This window comes from Salvelinus namaycush, chromosome 8, assembly GCF_016432855.1.
Source record: "Salvelinus namaycush isolate Seneca chromosome 8, SaNama_1.0, whole genome shotgun sequence".
NCBI lineage: Eukaryota > Metazoa > Chordata > Actinopteri > Salmoniformes > Salmonidae > Salvelinus > Salvelinus namaycush.
The window spans coordinates 62,992,366-63,017,364 of NC_052314.1; the positions used below are offsets into that span (position 1 = coordinate 62,992,366).

At 41.4% G+C, this 24,999-nt stretch overlaps 2 protein-coding genes across 2 annotated transcripts in view; one reads left to right on the plus strand and one right to left on the minus strand.

The window, feature by feature from the left end:
* LOC120053047 (lipopolysaccharide-responsive and beige-like anchor protein) overlaps positions 1 to 24,999 on the plus strand; it is a 326,774-nt gene that overhangs the window by 168,943 nt on the left and 132,832 nt on the right. The window contains exons 38-40 of the mRNA XM_039000298.1: positions 9,475 to 9,599; positions 17,635 to 17,778; positions 20,238 to 20,374. Of these exons, the coding sequence (XP_038856226.1) occupies positions 9,475 to 9,599; positions 17,635 to 17,778; positions 20,238 to 20,374 (406 nt within the window). The remainder of the gene's footprint in view (positions 1 to 9,474; positions 9,600 to 17,634; positions 17,779 to 20,237; positions 20,375 to 24,999) is intronic.
* LOC120053048 (protein mab-21-like 2) lies at positions 22,414 to 23,569 on the minus strand. The gene has a single exon (XM_039000299.1). The coding sequence runs from the start codon at positions 23,491 to 23,493 to the stop codon at positions 22,414 to 22,416; it is 1,080 nt and encodes a 359-aa protein (XP_038856227.1). The 5' UTR covers positions 23,494 to 23,569.

Genomic DNA, 24,999 nt, shown 5'->3' on the forward strand with positions numbered 1-24,999 from the left:
TGGATATGGATGTCTTCATTACCTACCAGCAGTGACAGATGTGTGCATGTTGTCAAAACTAAAAAATATGATGCTTTATCAAAAAACACAGACTATACCAATATGGTGACCGCATATATAATTTTTGTTGTGTTTTTGAAGGTAACATTGGTGTTTTAATATAGTTTGTTTGACTTTGGACATGTTGTTGTGGGTAATGAAGATTTATTGTGAATCCTAGATAGATTTGTACATATTATAGTCGGTGGCATAAGAATATGTTCTCTCTGTAAAATAGCACATTACACTTATTTTTAAACATATTTCAACAGGTTAAAAAAACACAGGGTGGTTTCCGAACAAACAAACAAACAAACAAACAAACAAACAAACAAACATTTTGGTTAATATTTCCCCCCTCTCTTTACACCCAGCCCTCTCCTCTAAATCTCCACACCTCCCCTGGAGGAAGAATATAATTAGGGTGTAATTTCCAGACCCTTTGTCGCAGAATTTACACTGAGCTTAATTGCTGCTAATTGGGGAGTGCGCGATACTGAGCCCATCGGTAATTAGGACCGTATTTCCATTTTTCATTTTGAGCATTTGTGTGTGTGTTGCGCTGTGTCTGCAGCCTCATGCATGGCCACCCCATGGGAGTGCTTTGATCTTAGCGAGCCCAGTGATGTTATGGAGAGGCAATATTATATTACTCTCTCTTTCTCTCTCTCTTCTCTTGTTTAGTTTTTGTTCTGTGCTCATAAGGAATTAGAGTAGTAATTACATGGAGGAGTGGTAGATGTGTGAAGGATATCAACGTGCTAATTGTTGTCAGGTGCCGTGAACTTAGTCATGTGATCTGAAAGACCTGCAGCTTGAAGGTCCTCGCTGTTAATTACTCAGGTGTGTTAATGTGGTCAAATGGCTTAGTACTTATATGTAGCGTTTGTAAAAACACTTATCCTTGTTATGTTTTGGCGTAACATTTTTGTTTTGATATAGATTCTAGGTTTTGATTTAAAACTGTTGGGCATATTCATCCCTGTTTTATTTCTAATACCTTTCCATTCCCGTATCCAATCAGGGATTGATCAACTGTAGCAGGAAATTCAAATTAAGATTCAAAATAAGCAAATGAAATGGTCTGATCCTGTCATAAACAAAAAAGAACGAGTGAAATCCCATCATGATGAAAGTCGTTTAGGAGTATAGATGGATGCGATAGCCTCCTCTGTGACCCTGAAGCTACCTTTGTCAAACACATAAACAACATTACAGCAACATTAGGAAGGCTGAATTAACATACATTGCTATTGAAATGGTCTGTGTTGTATACCTCATTTGAGTAGGAAGGACATGCATTAATGCACGGGTACTGTAGAACCTCACTTACGGCTTAAGGCGAGCTTTAATCATGGCCATTTCCATAGCAAGGCGTTTGACCCCTCTCGTTTTAATTTGGAGCTGGCGCTGTGACTAGCTCCCACCGCTGACACCATTTGACAAAGAGGAAGGGGTTCTCTGGCGCCACAGTCATATGTATGACAAATCCTCAACCTATCCCCTCTCAGATTCGTATCAACTCATGGTTTATGCAAATCAAAAGAAATGATCTCGGCGATAGAGGCAACGTTTGAGCAATTTGAGGGGCTGCCAATGGGGCCCCTTTGCATTAATGAGGAAAAAAAGCAAAGGGAGAAATCCCACCTCCTCTGCGTATATGCAATCTCACTGACTGTACCCGAATGAGTCCCGTCTGAAGTTATAAATGACTGTTTGTCCTTCAGCAAAGTGCTCTGTGTGTGATGTATGAAATACATGTTGCTGCTCTACGTCCTGTTTCTAATGATGAAGGTCATATAGGATCATTTGCATAATCTCTAGCCAAAAGTGATCCCCTTTCCCACACAGTAATATTAATACACACTCACTCACACACTCACACACATTATTCACCCGAGTTCATTTCAGAGGGTGCAAATGATCTAGCCTGGAAATCCTTGATGTTTCACTGTTTTTAATATCGTCCCAAAAATAAAGAAATTGCAAAGGCAACGCAAATAGCATTTAAGAGCTTGGGAAGAGCTTGGGAAGAGCTTGGGAAGAGCTTGGGAAGAGCTCGGGAAGAGCTCGGGAAGAGCTTGTGCGACGCATCCTGCTCCTGTTTGGCGGGGTCTGATTGGATCTTGATGGATGACTATCGTTTGTCCTTGTCAGAAAAAGAACAATTTGGGCATTGAAATAAGAGTGCTATCAAAGTTTCAGTGGCTTACAGAGAGAATCTATTACCATGTTTTAACTGCCCGTGTTTGAGGTTTGAGAGGGGGAGATAAGCGATATTGGCTCTCATACACAACGCCTTAAATTCCCATTTATTTATTTGTCATAAATTAATTAATTGAGGTTAATGTCTTTGTCCCCTGTACTTCCATAGATAGCGATTCAAAGTCGATGTATTTTCTCTGTTTTTGAGTGTACATTATTTGATCAAATAAGAATAAATCAACTAATCACGAACTGTTAGTGCACATGAATGTCAAACTTAAATCAATGTAATTGCATGCCATGGTGTATTGATTGATTTTAAGTGCTTAAATACTATTCATTATATGTGAGTAGTGGCATTTTAGTCATTAACTGTCATTTCTTTGTCTCATTTATAAACATAAGTCAATAACTGCATGCTTATTCAGTATAATACAAGTTCATGAATGTATCATTTATTAAAGGCCCATTGTAGTCAAAAACATGATTTTCCTGTGCCAATAACAATAACAACAAATATTATTGTTTATTTTTGACCATTTTAATTGAAAACAATCACAGTAAGGTACTTCATTGTTACCCAGAAATGATTTGGTATTGAGATAGAAACGGCTGCATTGAACCTTGGGTTTCTATGGTAACAAACATTTAAAACCATAAGTGGATATTATAAACGATTGTATTTCTTCTATGGTGGGCCTCCATAAAATACATATTTGAAGGACTAATGTTATTTTATGTTTTTTAAATAAGACACAGGCCTACAGTAAATGCGTGTAGGAACAGTCCAAGGGTAGTGCATACTGAATAAGAAATTGGACATCAGGAACGGCATATTTCCCATGGTTCCAGGCCTCTTTTCTTCGGCCTACCCGGCACACATAGCAATGCACTTGTGTTCAGTACTAGGCCATACTTAGATACCCAGTCTCTTAGCTAGATGACTGTGTGTAGTTTACTCCCTGTTTACCCGGTGTTGTCCTCTGTGGCGATACACAGGAAGTCCTGGCTAGTGGACAGGCTACTGTTAGAGAACGTAGTCGTCTGTCCGTCTTCCACTCCTTCCAAAGCTCCAGTCAGTCAGTCTGTCTGTCTAACTAAGCGATTCATTAATCCTGGACTTCAAGGCAGCCCTCACTGAGCTGCCGATCACTGAACACTTGGCTACAATTAAACTATTTGTTTATTATGTCACCCTCCCCACGCCAAGTCCAATTGGACCGTGTTCTGTTTTGATGCAAACAGACAATTTAGTTGGCTTTAAAGTTTTAAAGGTTGTGTAAAACCTCTTTCCACAGTCTGTTAATGCTATGGTGTTTTGATTTATTGCACATAGTGATATTTCTTTTGATTGCACCCATTTATTCATTAGTGAAAGCAACACAGACACACACACAAAAGGAGAGAGGCTGAGATCGTCTTCTAATGTTGGTAAACTTATATTTACTGCCACACAGAAAAAACAATTATATTTTATTACCTCACATAAATGTCTTATTGGCCCGCTTTCTCATCGGTTGTCAATGTGGTCTACATTAAACAGCATTTAGAGGGATCCAGCACTCTGCTAAGTGCTCCTTAACACACACAAACATAGTTACACGTGTGTGTGTGTGCGTACACACACACACACAGTGCCTTCAGAAAGCATTCGCACCCCTTGACTTTTTCCACATTTCGTTGTTACAGCCTGAAAATATTCATATATTTGACAAATTTCGCTCATGTTTTTAATTTTTTTTAAATTTTTACAAACGAATAAAAGTTAATGTCTCGACTCAATAATTATTCAAGCCTAAATAAGTTCACGAGTAAAAATGTGTTTAGCATGTCACATAAGTTGCAGGGACTGTTAAATAGTGTTTACAATTTAAAATGACTACATTATCTCTGTACGCCACCCATACAATATCTGTAAGGTCCCTCAGTCGAGCAGTAAATTTCAAACACAGATTCAACCACAAAGACCAGGGAGGTTTTCCAATGCCTCGCAAAGGACACCTATTGATAGATGGGTAGAAATAAAAATAACAAATCAGACATTGCATATCCCCCTGTAGCATGGTGAAGTTATTAATGACCCTTTTGGATGGTGTATCAATACACCCAGTCACTACACAGATAAAGGTGTCCTTCCTAACTCAGTTGCAGGAGAGGAAAGAAAATGCTTTGAGATTTCACTGTGAGGCCAAAATGTGACTTTAAATCCGTTACCGAGTTGAATGGCTGTGATAGGATAACACTGAGGATGGATCAACAACATTGTAGTTACTCCACAATACTAAGCTAAATGACATAGTGAAAAGAAGGAAGCCTGTACAGAATACAAATATTCCAAAACATGCATCCTGTTTGCAACAAGGCACTAAAGTAATACTGCAAAAAATGTGGCAAAGAAATGTACTTTATGTCCTGAATACAAAGCCTTATGTTTGGGGCAAATCCAACACATCACTGAGTACCACTCTTCATATTTTCAAGCATGGGGGTGGTTGCATCATGTTATGGGTATGCTTGTCATTGACAAGGACGAAGGAGTTTTTCAGGATAAAAATAAACGGAATAGAGCTAAGCACAGGCAACTCCTAGAGGAAAACCTGGTTCCGTCTGCTTTCCAACACACACATTGGGAGACAATAAACACAAGGCCAAATATACACTGGAGTTGCTTACCAAGACGACATTGAATGTTCCGGAGTGGCCTAGTTACAGTTTTTACTTAAAACGGCTTGAAAATCTTTGGAAAGATTTGAAAATGGTTGTCTAGCAATGATCAACAACCAACTTGACAGAGCTTGAAGAGTTTTCAAAATATTAACGAGCAAATATTGTACAATCCAGGGGTGCAAAGCTCTTAGAGACTTACCCAGAAAGACTCACAGCTGTAATCAATGCCAAAGGTGATTCTAACATGCAATGACTCAGAGGTGTGAATTCTTATTTAAATGAGATATTTCTGTATATCAATGTCAAAAATCATGTTTTCATTTTGTCAGTATGGGGTATTCTGTGTAGATGGGTTAAAATAATCATTTTTTTCATCCATTTTGAATTCAGGATGTAACACAACAAAATGTGAAATTTCAGGAGAGTACCGGTATTAATACTGAAGGCACTGTACACACACACTCTTGCATGTGCACACACACTTGCGTAGGCATACACACACACACACACACACTCCGTCTAAGACAACAGACGCTCCCCAGTAGGCTCTAATGAGCGAGGCCTTTATGAGTAAACTAATTACTAATTACACAAGTGGTTTGTGTAAAAGGCCGCGGCGCTGGCCTTTTGTCATTTTAATTGTTGTCATCTTGAAGAATGGGTGCTGCCGTTATTCTGCCAGCGCAGCCCGTCACACGATGGACGAGCCCTGAATTATTTATCATCTTTGTAGAAACTCTCTCAGCGTACACATGCACGGCGCGTGTCACATCGTTTTTCCCGCCGTGATACAGCGGCGTTCTCCATGGGGGATTGATTGGCGACGGAGTTGGCAAGGTACTTGGGTGGATGGCGGGCGGACGCCCATCCAAGACCCTTCATTAGGAACCTGGTTGTGGTGCCGTTCACGACACGGCAAGCGGTGGAGATCGTTCCATAACACTGCGACTAATTACAACCCCACTACCGAATACGTCCTCCCACTGATGGATGTGGAGGAAACCTCCTTGTAAGAGGATGAAGTGTGTGTGTGTGTGTGTGTGTGTGTGTGTGTGTGTGTGTGTGTGTGTGTGTGTGTGTGTGTGTGTGTGTGTGTGTGTGTGTGTGTGTGTGTGTGTGTGTGTGTGTGTGTGTGTGTGTGTGTGTGTGTGACACTGGCTTGATAATCATTTTCCTAGATGAATGCTGTGTGAGGCAGGATGATGAAGTGGTAATTAGGGTAGGGAGACTATCACACAGCAACAAGGCCTGGGCCCTTTGTGACAGGAGGGAAATCAGGTCCTGCACATTCTGTCTGCTGGATGGAGACTCACACACTCCAATGTCTCCTAGCACACACACATACTCGTGTATCCTCACACCCACGTTCACACTAAGCCCTCAACAAACAGGAGCGTTATTATACTGTGGGACCTTTTTAGTTTCTGCCCTGTGTTTCTGTTTCATTTCCTCTGAACACCAGAGAGACTCATCCTCTCCACCTACTACTCCATCCCTCCTCCTTCCCTTCTTCTCTTCCACCGTTTCCTCATCACGTCTTCAAGCTCCTTAGTAGCGAAATACATTTTTAATGAGAGATCCTTGACATCTTCTCTTTGCTTATGTGCTTTAGATTGTTTGCCTGTAAAATATTTAATAGTTGTGCTGTCTGCTATTCCCCCATGCGTCTCTTATAAACTGCCTCGGCTTTACACAAACACGGGAGCTGAAGACAGTCTCTTTCTCTATTTCTCTCCAGAAAAGACCAGAGGCTGAGAGAGAGAGATATAAAAAGAGAGGGCGATAGAGGGGGAAAGGGAACGACAGAGAGATATGAAGATACAGAGAGAGTGTGAGAGAGAAGGAAAGAAAGAGAAGGATTTATTTTTCATTCATTCAGATAAATCAAGTAATTAATGGCTTTCATAGAACGTCTTAAAGCACCTGGCTCAAAATTGTTTTTATTTTCTTGTGTAAAGCCCCTCCCCTTTTAGAGGCTCCGTGTAATCATTGGTGTCGGCCTGAAACTTTGTGGGGAGCCCCGGGCTCCTGACTGGAGCAGCTACAGGAGCAGTCAAGACCAGATCAAACAAACTAGCTCCAATACACACACACACACACACACACACACACACACACACACGTGTACATGCATGCAAGACACGCGCGCACATACACATGGACGTACAGACGTACAAGTACATCAATAGTTACATATCGGGATATTATTTTTGGCGATGTATGGTATTGCTTTGACAATATCGCAATATTATTTGTGCGCTAGTTGGCTGTACCTGCTCCAAAACGCCAGGATTTTTCCCTCATAGCTTGTTCTCCATCTTCTTTTTAAATAGGGAGCCAAGATCTTGTCAGCACTTTTATTTCCATGACTGATCAAGACTCGTGTTCTCATGGCTCTCTCTCTTGTCTCTCTGCAGCAGACATATGGTGAGCAATATGTTTGGAACATCAAATCGCAATAAAATCGCGATATAGAATTGTAATACATATCGGATTGGCACCTAAGTATCGTGATAATGTGGTATGGTGAGGTCCCTGGATATTCCCAGCCCTAATGCATAACCATGTGCACACACACACACACACACACACACACACACACACACACACACACACACAGAGGGTTCTGGTTCTCCCTCGTACCTCCGCTGACACGGACACACACATCTCACTCCACCTCGCCAAGGTCTGATGTCAACACTCATTTGGTGTTCAAGCTATAAATGTGTTTGACTATATGTTCCAGTGTTGTGCTATTGTTTCCTCTTTTCCCTACAGCGTTGCCTCTTCGCCTCACCGTTCTCATGTGGATTACGTTCCCTTGCTATTTAGACTTTTTTTTTTTTACTCTGCGACCCCCATCATTTTGATATTGTACGTTGTTGGATTAACATACTGTATATGCAGACAGCCAGTGAAATATCAGGACATAAAAGAGCTGTCTGTCTAGAGGCTGCTTCTGGTGCTATCGTCCTGATTGAAATAGCCAGGTGGAATAGGCCCTGTTATACTAGAACACTTCTCCCGTAGCACCGTGGATGTACTGACTTACAGTGCATTCAGAAACTATTCAGACCCCTTGACTTTTTCCACGCGTTTCAGCCTTATTCTAAAATTGATTAAATTGGTTTTTTCCCCTCATCAATCTACACACAATACCCATAATGACAAAGCAAAAACTGTTTTTTAGACATTTTTGCAAATGTATTACTATAAAAAAACAAATATCTTATTTACATAAGTATTCAGACTCATGAGACTCAAAATTGTTGCGCACGAATACTTCTTCACCCTTCTGACGCAGCGCCGTGCGTTTCCAGATTTCTATCTCACCATGCTTCTATAAATCAATACACTGAGAGCTGTTTAGAGGCTGAAGCCACACCAACCCTAATGCAACCTTAAGAATAACCCAAATACACGTATGCACATGTCTTAGACCACTTGTTTTTCTCAGTGCTTTAATAGTAAATGTAATATGTGAACCCAGCTCATAGGTGAGGAAGGGAAGTGTCTGGCCTCCGTTCCCCCCTACTGAGCTAGAGAGATTATGTTGTGTTCTTCCCTTGTGTTTTCATTTCTAAATGCCGAAAACATTCCCTCATAATACACACAATATGGAACACATTTGGCGTAATTTAGTTTGACAAATTACCAGCTATTTCTTCTCTAGCAGTAAATTAGTTATTTAGATTAGGCAAGCTTTTTTCAATAGGGGTGGGTGGGAAAAAAACATCTCACTAATGTTGGGAAAAAATGTATTTCCTCCTGTGTGTGATGTGCCTAAAGAAAAGTAATTAATATTTTAAAATATAATTTAAATTAAATCCCTTTTTGAGTTTTAATATTTTATTGCCTATATGTACACAACACAATGCTGTGTGGTGGTTGTGACTCTTCATTAAAAGTTAACACTTTCCAAGTCCCTGAGATTGGGAATGTGTCCAAAACAGCACCCTCTTCGCTATTTAGTGCACTACTTTTGACCAGGGCCCATAGGGAATAGGGTGCTATTTAGGACAGAACTTTAGTCTGAATGATTTACTACTGACCAGGCCTGGGTAAAGGAGGAGGTGCAAATTGGGAAGAAAGATGACAGAGGCCTGTGGACATTGATTAATATTGGTAATGCCATCCCCTCTCCCGCTTCCCTGTTTTTGTAATGGTGTTTTGGGACCAGCCCGGGCACTCACCTGCTACCCGGGTAGAGAGGCTAGAGCCGAGGTGCCCTGCTGGGTCCCAAATGAGCCTGGAATGGGAGCACATCGGAGTGTGGGGAAACTGATCACTCTGTCAGCTGCTCATTCCACCATAATGTATTTAGTGCTCATTTCACGAGAGAGAGAGAAAATATTGTTATTGTCAAGGTCAGGGTTTTAGGTAGTCTATCTACTGTGTTCTTTTTGTTGTGTGATGGGGGGAAAAAAGACACCCAGAATAGCAAAACAAGGCCGTCTTTATGCTGCTGCTGGCCTCGCTACTCTGCACTGTGACTGGGGCTATAGGCTACCACCACGCTGTTCTGTAATTGCTAACACATGTGCTACCTCTGTTCCCCTGCAGCCGTCCTCGGGAGTTCTGGCGCCTCGACTACTGGGAGGACGACTTGAGGCGGCGCCGGCGCTTCGTCAGGAACCCCTTCGGATCCACTCACTCAAAGGCCACGCTCAAAGCTGCAGCTGAACACGGTCAGTCAGCCCTCCTCGCTCAATACCCAGCGCCTTTGCTCAAACCCTCCGTGAGTGTCTGTGCCCACCTGTGGCAGCAGGTCCACGGCAATAAAAATTAGCACTACAGTTGCCATAAGTGTTTTATTGTACCACAAGAAACAGTAAAAAAAATAGGAAAAAGCACACCCTCATTTGAATTAAATAGTTCACACAGTTAACTGCCTAACTTGCCTCCCCATTAGTGTTAGCTATGTTAGTACGCAGTGTTCCAATAGGCCCTCACACACGCACATCCTGTCCCTTCCTGGACCCCAAAACGTTTACTTAGAATTTCTCCCCTTTCAGTTATTTAATGTCTGAGTTGGCATGAACCTTCAGTGGTAGCAATGTGAAATGTGTTTGTTTCCTTTTCTTTGCTCTTGCATGACAGTGGTGCCTGGCATTAATGGTAAGTAATATGTCAAGCCTCCCTGACTCCTAAGCACCAAGCCCTTTGGTTGGTCTTCTCCCCATTTTCCCATGATGCATTATCATTTGACTTGTTGATAGAAAGCAGCAGTTGGGATCTTCCGTTCTTTCCATCTTCATTTTTCTCTTGAATATTTAATTTGACACCAAGTATAGCAGCAATTCAAATAATATGGGCTCACTAATTTAAAGGGTGGAATGTTGAGTTAGGCTAAGTAGGTAAGTATTGTAGCTGTACAATGATACAAATATAAATCACTTGAATCCCAGTCGGTATCCCACCTCAACTACCTTTGTCCCATGTTATTTTCCCTGCTTTAAATTCCCAGTCATGGCATCATGCACAACCTTCCCACCATCTCAGGGGATCAAAGAACACTGAAGCTACAGTGCCAGAATCACATGCATTCAGTTTGATCAGCTCAGAGATGTCATTATGTTCATAAAGAGAGCCAGGTGAGGAGGAACAACGGTGTTGATGCCCATTAACAAACCTGCCTCTTTATGATGTCAAATCTTAATTGGCTAAAGGTCACCAAGCAAAGATACATTAACTTTCACGGGAATAATTAGGTATTTCTTTGAAGGTGAATATTATATGAGGGCTAATTAGTTTAGGTGAAATTAATCATTTTGGAAATATCAGGACTATTAATTACACAGTACGTCTTGTTTGTGTGTGTTGCAGAGAGAAACCCAAACTAGCTTGGTTGCTCTTGACCAATATCTCAACAGTACCATGTGGTAAAAGCAAGTCAAGGATCGTGTTCTGTTTAAAAGGAAACGGTGACATCAATACTGTTGTGTTACCTAGAAGACAGAGGTATCGATAAAACCCACAGTATTGATTACCTTTACCACCAGCACTGGAATTGGGTTTCAATTGATCCTTTCGTTTCCCTGTACTTGCTTTAAAAACAACAGGTGCACATTCTGTTTTGAAGGCATTTATGTAAAGTGTTAAACCCCGATTTTCTGTTGAACTTCCTATGAGGACAACTAAACCAAAGTGAACCAACAGTTGAATAGTCACCGTCTCATTCTTAGCGATAACTAGGTTGGAGGAAACGTAGAAGCCATTAACCACATTGGCCGTAGGACACATGTTCTCTAGCGTTAGAGTAGGAGTGACGTTTTCCCTGGAGTAGGCCCTAATCCCTACTTTCTGCTAAAACGTTATCCTGCATATCTTGGATAATAACTAGGGAGCGACGTATACTACTATTTTCACACCACTAAGCCAGGCTGTGCTGGGCTGGCCTGGTTGCTGCAACCATGCTGGAATATACAACGTGAAAAGGAAATGTCCGACCCAGCACAGTACGGTTCTGGTCGGCACAGTGTGAAGAACGGTTTTAGTCATCTACCACATTCATTGGCCAAGTAGGAGTCCCCAGAGGTAGAGCCTAATCCCTAGTTTCTGCTAAGACACTAAAGAACGTATTCCCAGTCACACCAGGGTTAGCGATCAGGGCCGTGCCTGTCTAGGCCTGTTGGTTTTTACCGGCTTAACCTATTGCACTCCATAATAACGGCCGGTTTCTGGCCCGGAAATGTCTCCAATATGTCACAGGGGTGGAGGTAGTCCCCCCCCCCCCAAAGGTGACATCAGTCCTCTTGACAAACGGCCCCCGTGACAGAAGTCAATAAGAATGTGATCTAAAAGCAATAAGCGTCTGGCAATCCCAGCATCCTCGTGGGCCCGGCGGGGACCGGGGACGGGCGTAATGTCTGTGGTGTGGAGATGCAGGTGGAGGGACCTGAGGACCAGTGGTCCTTCTCACTGTTACTCTGATACTCTCTTTTTCTCTCTGTTACTTTCTCGCTCTTTCTCTCTCGCTCTCTTTCTCTCTCGCTCGCTCTCTCTAGGTTTTTCTCTTCTCTATCTTTCTCTCTTTTCTCTTTGTGTGTCTCCCTAATTCTCTTTTTGCTTTTCTCTCATTCTCTTTCCCTTCATCCCTTTATGTTAGATCATTTGAAATCATCAGAGTTTATTTGGTCACGAACACAGGATACAGCAGGTGTAAACAGTGATGCTTGCTGACATGCTCTCCCTCAACAATGAATGTTGAGTTGGAGCTAGACACAAGGCGACGTCTGTTGGCGCCATCTTACAATTTTAGTACAATGAAGAACTGATTATGAAGGCATATGATCGTTGAAGCGTCAGTTGGTGACTTGTAATTGTTCTCCCCTCTTCATCACTCTGACTTACTGCTCTAGTAGGGGGCATCATCAATAAGTCAATATAAAACATGCTCTGGATATATTCATCAACATATGGAGGACATATTCTGCCATATAGGGTGTGTTTTGTTTTAAAAGTCACTACTGTAGTAAAAATAGCCACCAGCCAGTCTTGGTAATACCTCTACAGAGTACTGTCCTGTTAGTTGCGTATGCACACACACACACACACACACACACACACACACACACACACACACACTACTCTGCTGCATTTGGGGAAAGAACATATCATTCAAATATCTCTTTGACTTGAGGCCTGACTGCGGCGTCCATTTTCTGATGTAACCTTTCTTGTTGTTTTCACCGACCCGACATTTGTAACGGAAGTGGAGCGCAAGGCAAGAGTGAAGTCGTGAGTTTTCAAACGGAACAGAGGTCATATCTGGCTGTAATTATTCTGATCCCATGAAACAGGGAAAATAGAGAGAAAACCCTCCTCTTTCCCCAATCAAAACATTTAGTGCATGGTCACGTCTGCATTTAACATTTATTTCCAGCTACTAGAGTGATGGCAACACTTTTCAAGTCATGAAAAGACGCTCAAGAATAGAAATTAGACCTATTTAACCGGTAAGAGAATTAAAAAAAAACATTTGGGGAATTTAAAAAGTATTGTATTCCTGTCAACTTATTTAGCAAAAGAAGTGCATTGTTTGTTTTACAAAGTATAAGCATTTTACAAAGTATAAGTAAACCATTTCCTAAATGGCATCTTTTTTATGTAAGCTATGTAGGAGGAAAACATTCCTGTATTTAGGCCATGGACAATCCTTAGATTCTATACAACTGTGATCATTCATACCCAGCCAAGAACCTTGAGGACCATTTCCACTCTGAGAGCCCCAGCCGGCTTGCAGACGCGTGGCGGTCAGGCTGGTTGGGTCGGTGAGGGGGCTAGTTATGTATTTATGGCTGGAAAGAGACATCCTTTCTGGGGATTGATTTGGTCCTGCCCTGGGTGAAGGGAGGGCTGTGGAGGGAGGCTGGAGGAGAGGTGGCTGGCAGAGTAAATACTTGAAGACTAATGTCTCTGTTCAGCAGATCAATACTCGCCTCATGACTCCAGCTCCTGGCATGGTCTCGTTAAAAACACATTTGTTAATTCTGACAATTTAATTGCTCTTGACCAAGCATGCCTTGAGCTTCAGTAATGTAAGCATATGAATTAGCATTTTGAACCTCTGGCAATAGGGGAATGACCTGGGCCTCAACGTAGCATGTCTTTACTATAGCGTGAACGTAGCATGTCTTTACTATAGCGTGAACGTAGCATGTCTTTAATATAGCGTGAACGTAGCATGTCTTTACTATAGCGTGAACGTAGCATGTCTTTACTATAGCGTGAACGTAGCATGTCTTTAATATAGCGTGAACGTAGCATGTCTTTACTATAGCGTGAACGTAGCATGTCTTTACTATAGCGTGAACGTAGCATGTCTTTACTATAGCGTGAACGTAGCATGTCTTTAATATAGCGTGAACGTAGCATGTCTTTAATATAGCGTGAACGTAGCATGTCTTTACTATAGCATGAACGTAGCATGTCTTTAATATAGCGTGAACGTAGCATGTCTTTAATATAGCGTGAACGTAGCATGTCTTTAATATAGCGTGAACGTAGCATGTCTTTAATATAGCGTGAACGTAGCATGTCTTTAATATAGCGTGAACGTAGCAGGTCTTTACTATAGCGTGAACGTAGCATGTCTTTAATATAGCGTGAACGTAGCATGTCTTTAATATAGCGTGAACGTAGCATGTCTTTAATATAGCGTGAACGTAGCATGTCTTTACTATAGCATGAACGTAGCATGTCTTTAATATAGCGTGAACGTAGCATTAGCATTTTGAACCTCTGGCTAGAGAAACAATGGGGCCTGAAAGTGTAATGGAAACATGTTTTATTCATGTTTGTGCCCCCTGTTCCATCTCAATGAATGGTTTGGGTGACATGACCTGATGGGTATTTTGTTTATGTGGCATACCGGCTTATTTCAGAAACGCTTGTGTTGTCGCTTGTTATATGTTGTAAAATGTGTATGTGTTTTATTCAGAATTATTTATAATACATCCACAAAACTCCAGACATTCACACTTCATATTTAAGCATTAAGGTCTGAGGGGGTGTAGTACAACGCAAAGCAACGCGGACTGCCTGGATACAGCCCTTAGCCGTAGTATATTGACCTTATACCACAACCCCCTGAGGTGCCTTACTGCTATTATAAACTGGTTACCAACTTAATTAGAAGAGTAAAAATAAATGTTTTGTCATACCCGTTGTATACGTTCTGTTATACCACGGCTTTCAGCCAATCAGCATTCAGGGCTCAAACCACCCAGTTTATAATTATAAGTAACGTAGACAACAGTTGACAGAGACATTGCTTCAGGTGAAGGACATGTTAAATGTGTTAGTCTTTGAATATTTTGCTAAGACATAGCCCAATATCTTTTTTTTTTTTAATGAAATGTTTAGACTTTTCACTGCCGTTTAGTTTTTACTGCTTTGGTTGTTTCACTTTTAAGTTGAAATGGCGTTAAATGGATTTTAATTGTTTGATACACACTCCCACATTTGATCATAAACACACACATGCATTCAGAACACTTCTCTGTACGTATGTCATATATCAAAAATATACATCATATCAATTATGTTTTCAAGAATACTATATTTTATTTGATGTCATTATGTAATATTGGGATACATGTATCAGAAGTACAATCTAATAATTGAGTTTTTATTTTCTTAACTTCTCCTGGCTGTAACTACTTTACAAAGTAGTTTCAAAAACAGCACAATGTTTGTAGAATTTTATTTGCACACAATAGACAATCTAACATGACCAATTCTGATAATACTATTCACAACTAACAAGTAAATCATTCACAGCCTATTAGTAACATTTATTGGCAAACTAGTAAGTTGATATAGTAGCAGTAGTAGTCACAGTAGTGTTTTCTTCTTAGTTGTAACACAACCCAAGACCCTTCCACATCCATATGCTAGTGTGTTGAGTATTGTGGTCTTCCCAGGGTGAGACTTAGTGAGCATGTTTATGGCGGAATGTACAGAAGTTCAAATACACATGTCTGCCTTTTTCATCTCACTCCTGTCAGTAAGAGAAAGTCGTCCCGGCCCATCGGTCTGTCCAGTCAGTTCACTTGGACGGTGTGAATATACTATACTATTGTAGCATGTGGTATGTATTAGAGAGCTGGTAGTAATTTCAGTGCCGCTAACTAAAGAATCCTCCGGGGAGACTTAATTACAGGAAGACCAGTCTAAATATCATTGAGCTGCATATTTTCCATGACATGAGATTTCTCAGCTCTCTTAGACTGGCTTGCTCTCGCTCGCTCTCTCTCTCTGCTCTCTCTCTCTGCTCTTTCTTTCGCTCTCAGCTCTCTGTCTCTCTGGTCTGTCTCTGCTCTGTCTCTGCTCTCTGCTCTGTCTCTGCTCTCTCTCACCCTGCTCTCTCTCCCCCTGCTCTGTCTCTGCTCTCTCTCACCCTGCTCTCTCACCCTGCTCTCTCTCAGCTCTCTCTGCTCTTTCAGCTCTCTCTCTGCTCTCTCAGCTCTCTCTCTCTGCTCTCTCAGCTCTCTCTCTCTGCTCTCTCAGCTCTCTCTCTGCTCTCTCAGCTCTCTCTCTGCTCTCTCAGCTCTCTCTTGCTCTCTCAGCTCTCTTTCTCTCTCAGCTCTCTCTCTTTCTCTCTCAGCTCTCTCTCTTTCTCTCTCAGGTCTCTCTCTTGTGTTCTTTCTCTCTCTGCTCTCTCTCAGCAGTTTTGGAGTCCATATATTATAGTTTGATGTTGAGAAAAATGCTAATTGTCTTAGGGTCTAACCTCGTCAGGTGATGCTGCTCAGAGAGATTGGAGGGGTCACTGGGTCACTGTCCAGTGGTTTTGGAGTGGAGTGCAAAGAAACCATGTTGAGTGTAACACACACACACTCTCTCTTTCTCTCTCTCTTTCACACACACATTCTCTCTCTCTCTCACACACACACACACCAAGGGCCTGCATGATGAGGGTTCTGTAAATGTTTGCAGATTACTGTTTCTCTTAAATCCTTTTGGAACCTCAAGTCATGTTAAGTTTAAATAAAAAAGGAAAGGCAGTAAGGTTTGGAGGCTCTTTTGCTTTGTTGTAATATCTTTGGCTCATGTTTCTGGATATTGGGTTTGACCAGAATCATGTTTTGTTTTGATGACTTGTAAGGGCACAGCACAGGCAAATTGGGGTTTTAACAATGAATTTTATATTTTCTTATCAGTACATTTTATACTTTACATACAATGTTGTATATCTGCATTAGAAATACACTGAAATACACGTTATTGCCTGAGTATCAATTAAATAAAACTATTGGATTTTAACTATTAGATTAGTGCCATTCAGGTAATACAGTAAAGACAAGTCGATACAATGTCGCGCTTTGACATTGTAACCTCACTCCCGCTGCCATGTGGGTATAGCTAGCCTGCGTTGGCACAACGCCATTGGAAAATAGCTTTATGAGATAAGATGAGAGTCCGATTTGTTAACGTAACCGTTCATGTTCACAATAACCCCGAAGGCTCCCAAGAGTCATTGCTAGTGTTCCAGCTGGGTTCATGGCTCTATGATAACTTTACAAATTTTACAATAATATATGAAAATTGCATGAAGTTCTACTAATTGTTGCCAGTTTTCTATCATTGTTTTATAAACTCGTTTTGATGTTTCCATCAGCTTGAGCATCTTTATGTTGATGTTATTTTTCGCATGGAGTTTTCATTGTACTAAGACTCATATTAGCATTAGATCCGTGTTGCATCTGAATGTGCACTTGAGTTATACACTATTGCTTTATATCATAAGTATAGGATTATTACATTTTTATCAGGCTTATTCATGCCATTTTGTCACATCTTAAAATAATTTTGACCAATTTAATTTCGAATCCATTCTGGAATTGCAATGCAAAACGTCAAGACTTAGACTAAATAATTAAAGACATTTCTGGCAAAATAGACAACTCAACTCAATAAATATTTATATTGACATTTGAATATTCACTTTACTTTCGTAGTACGAATTATTGATAAATTAAATATGCTACAATATGAATAGGTTATATAGCCATGCATTTTCAGTGATCTTTTTAATATTACATCTGTCATCCTGTGATATAGTAAACTATCAATAAACATAGCCCAGAATAGCAGCGTATTTTTTGTCTATATATTTCAAACGTTTCTTGTTAGGATACTAACCTCTGTACAGAAAAGTAACTTGGTAAAAAGACAATTACGTTTGGATGGCGGTTTAAAATACGTTTCTTCTTTCAGCTCCGGAGGAAGATATCCTCAAAGGCAAACAGTCCATCAGAAGTCACGCGATGGGAAATCAGAACTCTGAGAGTGAGATATTGTTGGATGGCGACGATGACACTCTATCATCCTTGGAGGAGAAGGAATTGGAGAACCTAACAGGTAACAACGCATGCAGCTCATCCGTTTCATGTCCCAGCGCACATCATTTAGAAGGGGCTGGGAACGCAGGTTAGTTGAATTCTCCCCTCCCGCCTTTAAAGAGTCTCCATTGCTAACGCGTGCGGGTGCTGCTACGGGTACTTTGAGGCGCGCATGCAGGATAACGGGGCTCCCGAACGGGTAATAAGGGGGGATAACCTCCCCAGCGCCTCCCATTACCCCTGGAGTCTCATGATGTTTTGTGATGCTCTGGCTTTGGGGGAGGAGAGGACAATAACACACACACAAACATGTCCTATTGGCGCTTGTATACAAGTTCACATATCTCAAAGCAAAGCGCATTTTTGTTTGTAATGAAATTATAGTACAAAAGTACCAACAGGCTTGTGTAATATGATTCATAGTTAGCTTTTGACACAGTAATTATTTCATTTTTTATCATTGAGAGGTTGAGAATAGGCCTATAATTGAAGAAGTGAACTGTGCATTTTGTCTTAATGTTTTGGCCTCGAGGTTCGTTTCTATTTTGGAGCCTACCTCTGACTTCCTTTATGTTAAATGTTAAATGAATACCGCAAATTTGTACTCATGACAAGTGCGATATTTTGACACATGCATCCCATGTGGGCCTATTTTATGATTGGGCATAGTGTATAGGTGCACGGCTTTTAGCTAAACGGTATTATTTTCACATTTTAGAATAGCACTATGGACCTTAAACATGTTCTGTGTCTTTAGTTGTTTATGATTGCTCTATATGTGCAGTTTTCCTATATGAATCCATGTCGAATAAATGGTATATGCTGAGATCAAATCGACTGTAGGCCTTGCCGTTAACAAGACTCAAACACATAAAATGACGTTGCTGTCCAATTTCTTATCCACTTTAAATCAATTATCTCACACCCATATTGATGTAAATGTGGCTCCCTATACCTGGAACTCCTATAGGCCTGTTAGTTATGTTACTAATCGGATTGCATTCTATATAATCCTCAATTTCCCCACATCATGGCTTTCCACTATAGACAGTTCACCCACTGTAGACTAATATAAATGCGCTCAGAGCGCAATTATATGAAAACACAACGCCCACGATGACAATAGGATTAAGGGGAGATCCCATACATATTAAAGTGACATGGATTCTGAAATGAAGTGGAAATTGTCATGTGGGTCTCCTACTCCTCTGACTAGACAGACAGACAGGAGGCACGTCCCAGTACAGGCAGCTGTCTGTCTGAACAACACCAGGAGTAATTGAATGTCTCCATGGCAGTGATTGAAAAATGTTATTTCGCGCCCGGATTACATGCTAATGCTCACAATGCTCGGAGGGCTACGGGGGAGGGAGGGGGAGACGGCAACAAATGAACATATCTGTTTATTCCATAGCCATCCGTTTCGGAAAGACGTGGGTGCTTTGGGGAAATCAAGCCGGGCTCTGAAGCCCCTTTCTGCCGCGCGGCACATCTGCAAATACAATGCTTCTGCACACGTGGAGAGCGGGGCAGGAGCGGCAAGAGCTTACACGTTGCTCCCTCGAGCGGCCTTCTCATTGTCATACTGGCATAAATTAAGATTGATGAGAGATTAAACAGACGTAGCACCAGCCCGCAATCAATGGGGCCTGATTGACAGCTGATTCTATTTTTTGACAAAGCTGGTCTGTCTTGGGTTACGCAGATGCTGATAATTTATTTTACTCAGCGGGTCAAATCACCTCTCCCTCCCTGTAGTCTAAAGAGGAACTGTTCAGATCGTGGTGATTCTGGTTTCAGTGCTTCTCAACACGCCATATTAGATCTAACTCGATCTAGCAAGGAAATTAGGTCTAATAATAGTGCTAATAATAATTGTGAAATGTAAAATTGCATTCTTAATTTAAATTGCAGTTACACAAATCATTTGCATGCAGTTTTAAGCTAGAAATTATACAATTGAGAATTATATTTATTTTTCTTCTTGACCTCGCATCTGATAGATAGGCCTATACAACCGACCCATCGCCTAGACCAGGGGTGCCCAACCCTCTTCGTGGAGATCTACTGTCCTGTAGGTTCAGTCCAACCGTATTATATCAGATCTGATTCAGCTACTTAAGGTCTTGTTGAGCAGCTAATTAGTAGAATCAGGTGTGTTAAATTAGGGTTGGACTGAACCCACAGGACGGTAGATATCCAGGAAGAGGGCTGGCAGCCCTGTCCTAGAGCAAATGTTTTCCCTCATTAAAAATGCATATGTGGCCTTCTCTATATTGTTATGGTATTTTCAGGGAGACAAAAAGAGCCATCAAAGTCAGTGCGTGCCCTTGTTGAGTTTATATGTTTACTTTTACACGCTGTTGCCCTTTGAAAAAACTCTCGTTTTCTCAAGGAGGGGAAGGGGGTGATTTTTGTAAAGCGGGCTAATGTTTGCTTTCTGGCCCGTGCCGTTGTTGGGCCCTGTCTGTCTCCTAGGCCCTGTAAACATGAGCACTAGCGCACAGCTGGTCGCCCCGGCGGTGGTGGTGAAAGGAACGCTGTCCATCACCGCGTCTGAACTCTACTTCGAAGTGGATGAAGAAGAGGCCAGCTTTAAGACGATCGATCCAAAGGTAAGGGAAGGGCTTTAACTTCCATTGATCCAAAGCAGGCCCTCCCGTCATTCTGTAAAACCAGCTTTCAAAATGGCTCAGGCCTTTCTCACAGTCCTTCCCTGACCCCAGCACCTCCAAGTCATGCTTTTCTGCAGCCTAATTGCTTTATAAAGCCTTTATAAGAATTTAGTAAATAACTCCAACCATGAACATGCGTAGACTAAAAGTCTTTAGGCTATTGCATGACGACTGTAAGCAGCCTCGACTTCTGCGATCATCAAGTCAAATAATTATTGAATAATCCAAATGTAGATCGAGACTCAATAATCTCTATAATTGAGATTATAACAACCGTATAGGCTATGATGCTGTTATGTGGTGTGTGTATTTGCGTAGTGAACGTGAACATTAAACTATAGCTTCACTCGTGCTTGATTTGCATTGGTTTAGTGGGCTACGTCATCGACAACATAACGTCTCTGAAAACGGGTGTTTGCTTTGCAGATTCGATACACAAAGGCCTCAGAGCCTGCAGAAGCATCACAAGCAATCATTTGAAAAATAAGTTAGTCTATCGCACATCATAATACAATGTGCCTGATATAGAGAGAAGACTATGCCTGCTCTTCTTCCTTCGGGTCTTTCAGTTGTTCGTGAAATACAGCCCAGGAATCAGAAATACTGTGTAGGCCAATGGCTTATGTTGTGGTAAGTTTTGTTGAGAATAAAAACCATGAAATTACTTGAATTTATTATTCGACACCTTTGAAATGTAGCCTATATGATTCATTTGAATATCCCAAATAACAGGCTATAGTAATTCATATTAATTTCAAAACATCCTCTTTCTATTTGTATTCAACAGTTCAGTGATAAACCAAATAGGTCGCTTGTAGCAGAAAGCAATATGAATCAGGTCTCGTTAAGAAATGGGCCCTGACTTTCCCTGGCTAGTCATTGAGTGACAGTTGTGTATCTTTTTTTCAGCAGTCTGCGCCCAGGGTTATTGGCAATAACAACAATAACAGTTATAATCATAATCTAGTTATAATAACAGATAAGTTCATTAATCAACATTTGAGGTTTTGATTTTCATGCGTTAATATTTTTCTGTTGAAACTGCAAATGAATTAACCTGAATTTAGCAATGGTCTATTCTAGTGAATGGGCCTACTACAAGTGGGTGGTGTGTTTCTCTTTATCCTCAGGCTATAATTCAGCGAAGAAATTGCATATCTCCCCAATAGTTAATAAACAGTAATAACAGACATGCATACCGGTGTGTTTAAATATGATTTTTGCAGCCATATAGCCTATCGACATCAAACTGTCGACTAAATTGACATTATTCTTTTGTTAAAACAATTTTCATCAATTTGAACTAAATTATATTGTGGTATATTAATTATTCCAAGACGAAAGTTAATGTATGTTCTTTGATATGCATAATAATGCAGAACTCGTATTTTGTATCAAATTAATCTAGGCCCAAGATTTGCCAAATGTATTTGTATTAACATTCCTTTTTTACGCACATTAATTCTGTTTTTCACACAGGAATTGATTTCACGATCCTCTTTATCTAGTAAATATACATTTGTATTACTCTTACTAAACAATGCCAGTTCTCAAAACATGTATACAAACACAAGGCCAAGTTGTAATGTAATTTTCTTAGTTTTATTAACATTTCAGTTTAAGGTCAGTAATGAAAAATTGGAACTTGGCACGCTACATTTTTATTCTTTCACTTAAAGATTTTGTGCATATAATTTTAAATAAACATTTATTCACTTTGTGAAAACATTTATAAACAAAACAACAACAAAAAGTATTACATTTAGCTTAATGTACCTTCACGTTCTCTCTCTCTGAATGGCAATGTCCCATTTCACTCCGTTGTAAAAGTTTTTTTTTGTTTGCATGTTTTTAATTTCAATTGTTTCACATTGCTCGGAGAACCCAAGATCATGACGTTTTCCTCCACTCTGAAGTGATCTCAAAACGTCACCTCGGCCCTAAATAGCAATAGTATCACAATCAGACAATACGACAGTTTATAATTTGTCCAAACTTTTTGCATTAGTGAGGATTTCCCTCGCCAGTCTCCACGTCTGCTTTGCGGCAGCTTCAAGGGCCGAGTGTGGCTTCCCCTGAAACAGGTCCAAATTTGGTAAGAAATAATGGGGGCATCTGCGGCACTGCAAACACGAGATGAGCTGCAGCAGAATTCCGTTGATTCGATCTCCGAGGCAGGACTCGTCCCAGTCGGTCTCTCTCGGGTGTTTCTCACACTCATACAGCAGCAGGGTCTTCATGTGGTAGCTCTGGAGTGGCTGACCGGGTAGCTCGAGATGACGGTCGCGGAGAGTCTTCAGGACCGAGAGGCATCTTTTCCTGCATCCCGCCATCAGGAGCCTATTCTCGGCCTCGCTGAACTGCAAGACCCAGGCGTCACTCTCAGCCGAGCTCTGTTTCCCGGTCAACGAGTAGCACTCTTTGGAGAGCAGGTTAAAGCCCTCGGCCTTTACCTCGGCCACCCGGTTCGGACCAGGCCAGGGGATATGGGGCATGGGCCACTGGGCAGCGCTCCTAGGCCAGATCCCTGTGCACTTGAACGCAGGGGTGATCTGAACCACGTATCTCTCCCGGATCCTTAGTTTTACCTCACTTGTATCTGCTACCATTTTAACCACGTCACGGTAGCTACACTTATCCACCGCTTGCGCCACCAGAGTCTGAAACCTTGAGCGGATCTTCCGGGCGGAAAGGTAGCCCGAGGCCGTTATGAACTCGACCCAGAGAGACATACTTCTTTTGCGACCGTCGCTCAGCTTCAGTACAGCGCAGCCGGGCAGAGAACCGTCATCAACAAAGTTGAACACTCCCATCTGGTTGAGGTAGAGGACCACCTCGAACTCGTTGGGGGCTATGACCTCCATCCCCTCGAAGCGCGCCTCTATCTCGCTGAGAGAGGAGATGAACCGTGGTTCCTGCACCTCGACCTCCTTCAGGACGTCCGACACTACCTTGCACACCTCCCGGATAGTCTTTGCAATGGCCGCTTTTCGAGTTTGGCATCTCTCGCTGTAGTATTTGTTGAGCTGGTAGACCAGCTTTGCCTGCGTCGCGATCATGTTTGGGCAGAGGTCCGGGCTGTACACCGGCGAGTCGCAGTACGTTGACGGATCCAATGCTTACCGGTAAAGCCAGAGGCGAAACGCTCTTCCCCAAGCAATGGAAAAAATATATTATTCAACTTTTTTTGCTTACACAGCGGATGGACGTCAGACAGTTTCGGAAGGAAACCGATAGGGATGCAACGTAATAGGCTACTAAATATCAGTCCAAGTCATATGCAGTAGGCAGCCCCAGAATGGGGTGGGCTCAGTGTACAGTATAATACCGTCCGTGTCCTCGCGCTTGCAGACCCTAAAGGATAAAGCTCTGGTCGTGACCACTCATCTCTCCTTGTCTGTTCGGTTGAACGTGAAAACTACGCGTTATTCTCCTACCTTGCCACACTGTTGTCCACACTCAGCTGTGCGAGCTGGACTTGTGTAGTTTATGAATGGTCCCCTAGAAGAGTGAAAGGGGTCGGGCTTCTCCTCCTGCAATCAACGGCGGAGCTGTCAGTGCAACCAGCCAATCAGAGGCCTCTCCGACAAGCACTCTTTCACGAGAGGCACACTTTCGCTCTCCAACATCCTGCGCGCGGAGCCTCTGCTCCCAGGTCGAGATATAGGAAGATAAACGGTTCCTTTTCGTGTACACAATTTGTGCTCTTTTCTACGAAGTATATTTAATACGTTTTAAAGACAGCTGTGTCTCTTTTGCCTTGACCTAGCTTTTTTTTCCCCCAGGTGTGCACGTGCACAATATAAAATGGAAATATTTAGAAGGAGAATAGGTTGCGCAATGAGTGATGCTGGATACCTGGCAAGGGAAGTGTTTATTTACTTGCTCGCTTCATGTCTGAATGGCATCAATTTGGAACCCTTTTGTTTTTCTATGGCAGTTAATGAGGCTTGATACTACTTTATAAACGTTAGCACTAATGTTTTTGACAATGTAACTAATACGTTTTTTAAATGCTGTACAGTTATTGTATGTATGCATTATTGGACTTCGTGCATTTGCATATTTCTAGTGAATTGCTAATTTATGTATATCAAGCAATTTTTGACTGATGTTTTATGACATTTATGCGTCAAACAAGAAAGCCAAATTTTTATTAGAAAGCGCGTCTCCAGGCTGCGGGTTCAACACGGTGTGTGATAATCAGGTTAACGAGATAAATCGAATGTTCAGTGAGTGTACAATATTTCTAATATTTGTGTTTTTTTTTCATAAAATAGCATATTTTGTTTTCCTGATTTTCAGTATTTTTTCTCTCCAGTCTAATAGGCTAGAAGTTGTTCACATTTCAAACCTCTAACATATTCACTTGTCTTAAAGGAAATGCTTTTTGTTTGTCTTTTTGTGCCTAGTGATTTCATCTTGGTGTATCGTGACAATAGATTATAGGCCTGAATAGTTAAAATTACACCCAGTAATTTCCCTCTGATATCGGAGCAACAACCTTCCCCTCACCGAAATGTGGTTTATTGTTTTCCCATACCAATTTGGACTACTACTTTCCC

Coding starts and splice junctions, on each gene's coding strand:
- LOC120053048 (XM_039000299.1), bottom strand. CDS start 23,493: ATGATCGCGACGCAGGCAAAGCTGGTCTACCAGCTCAACAAATACTAC.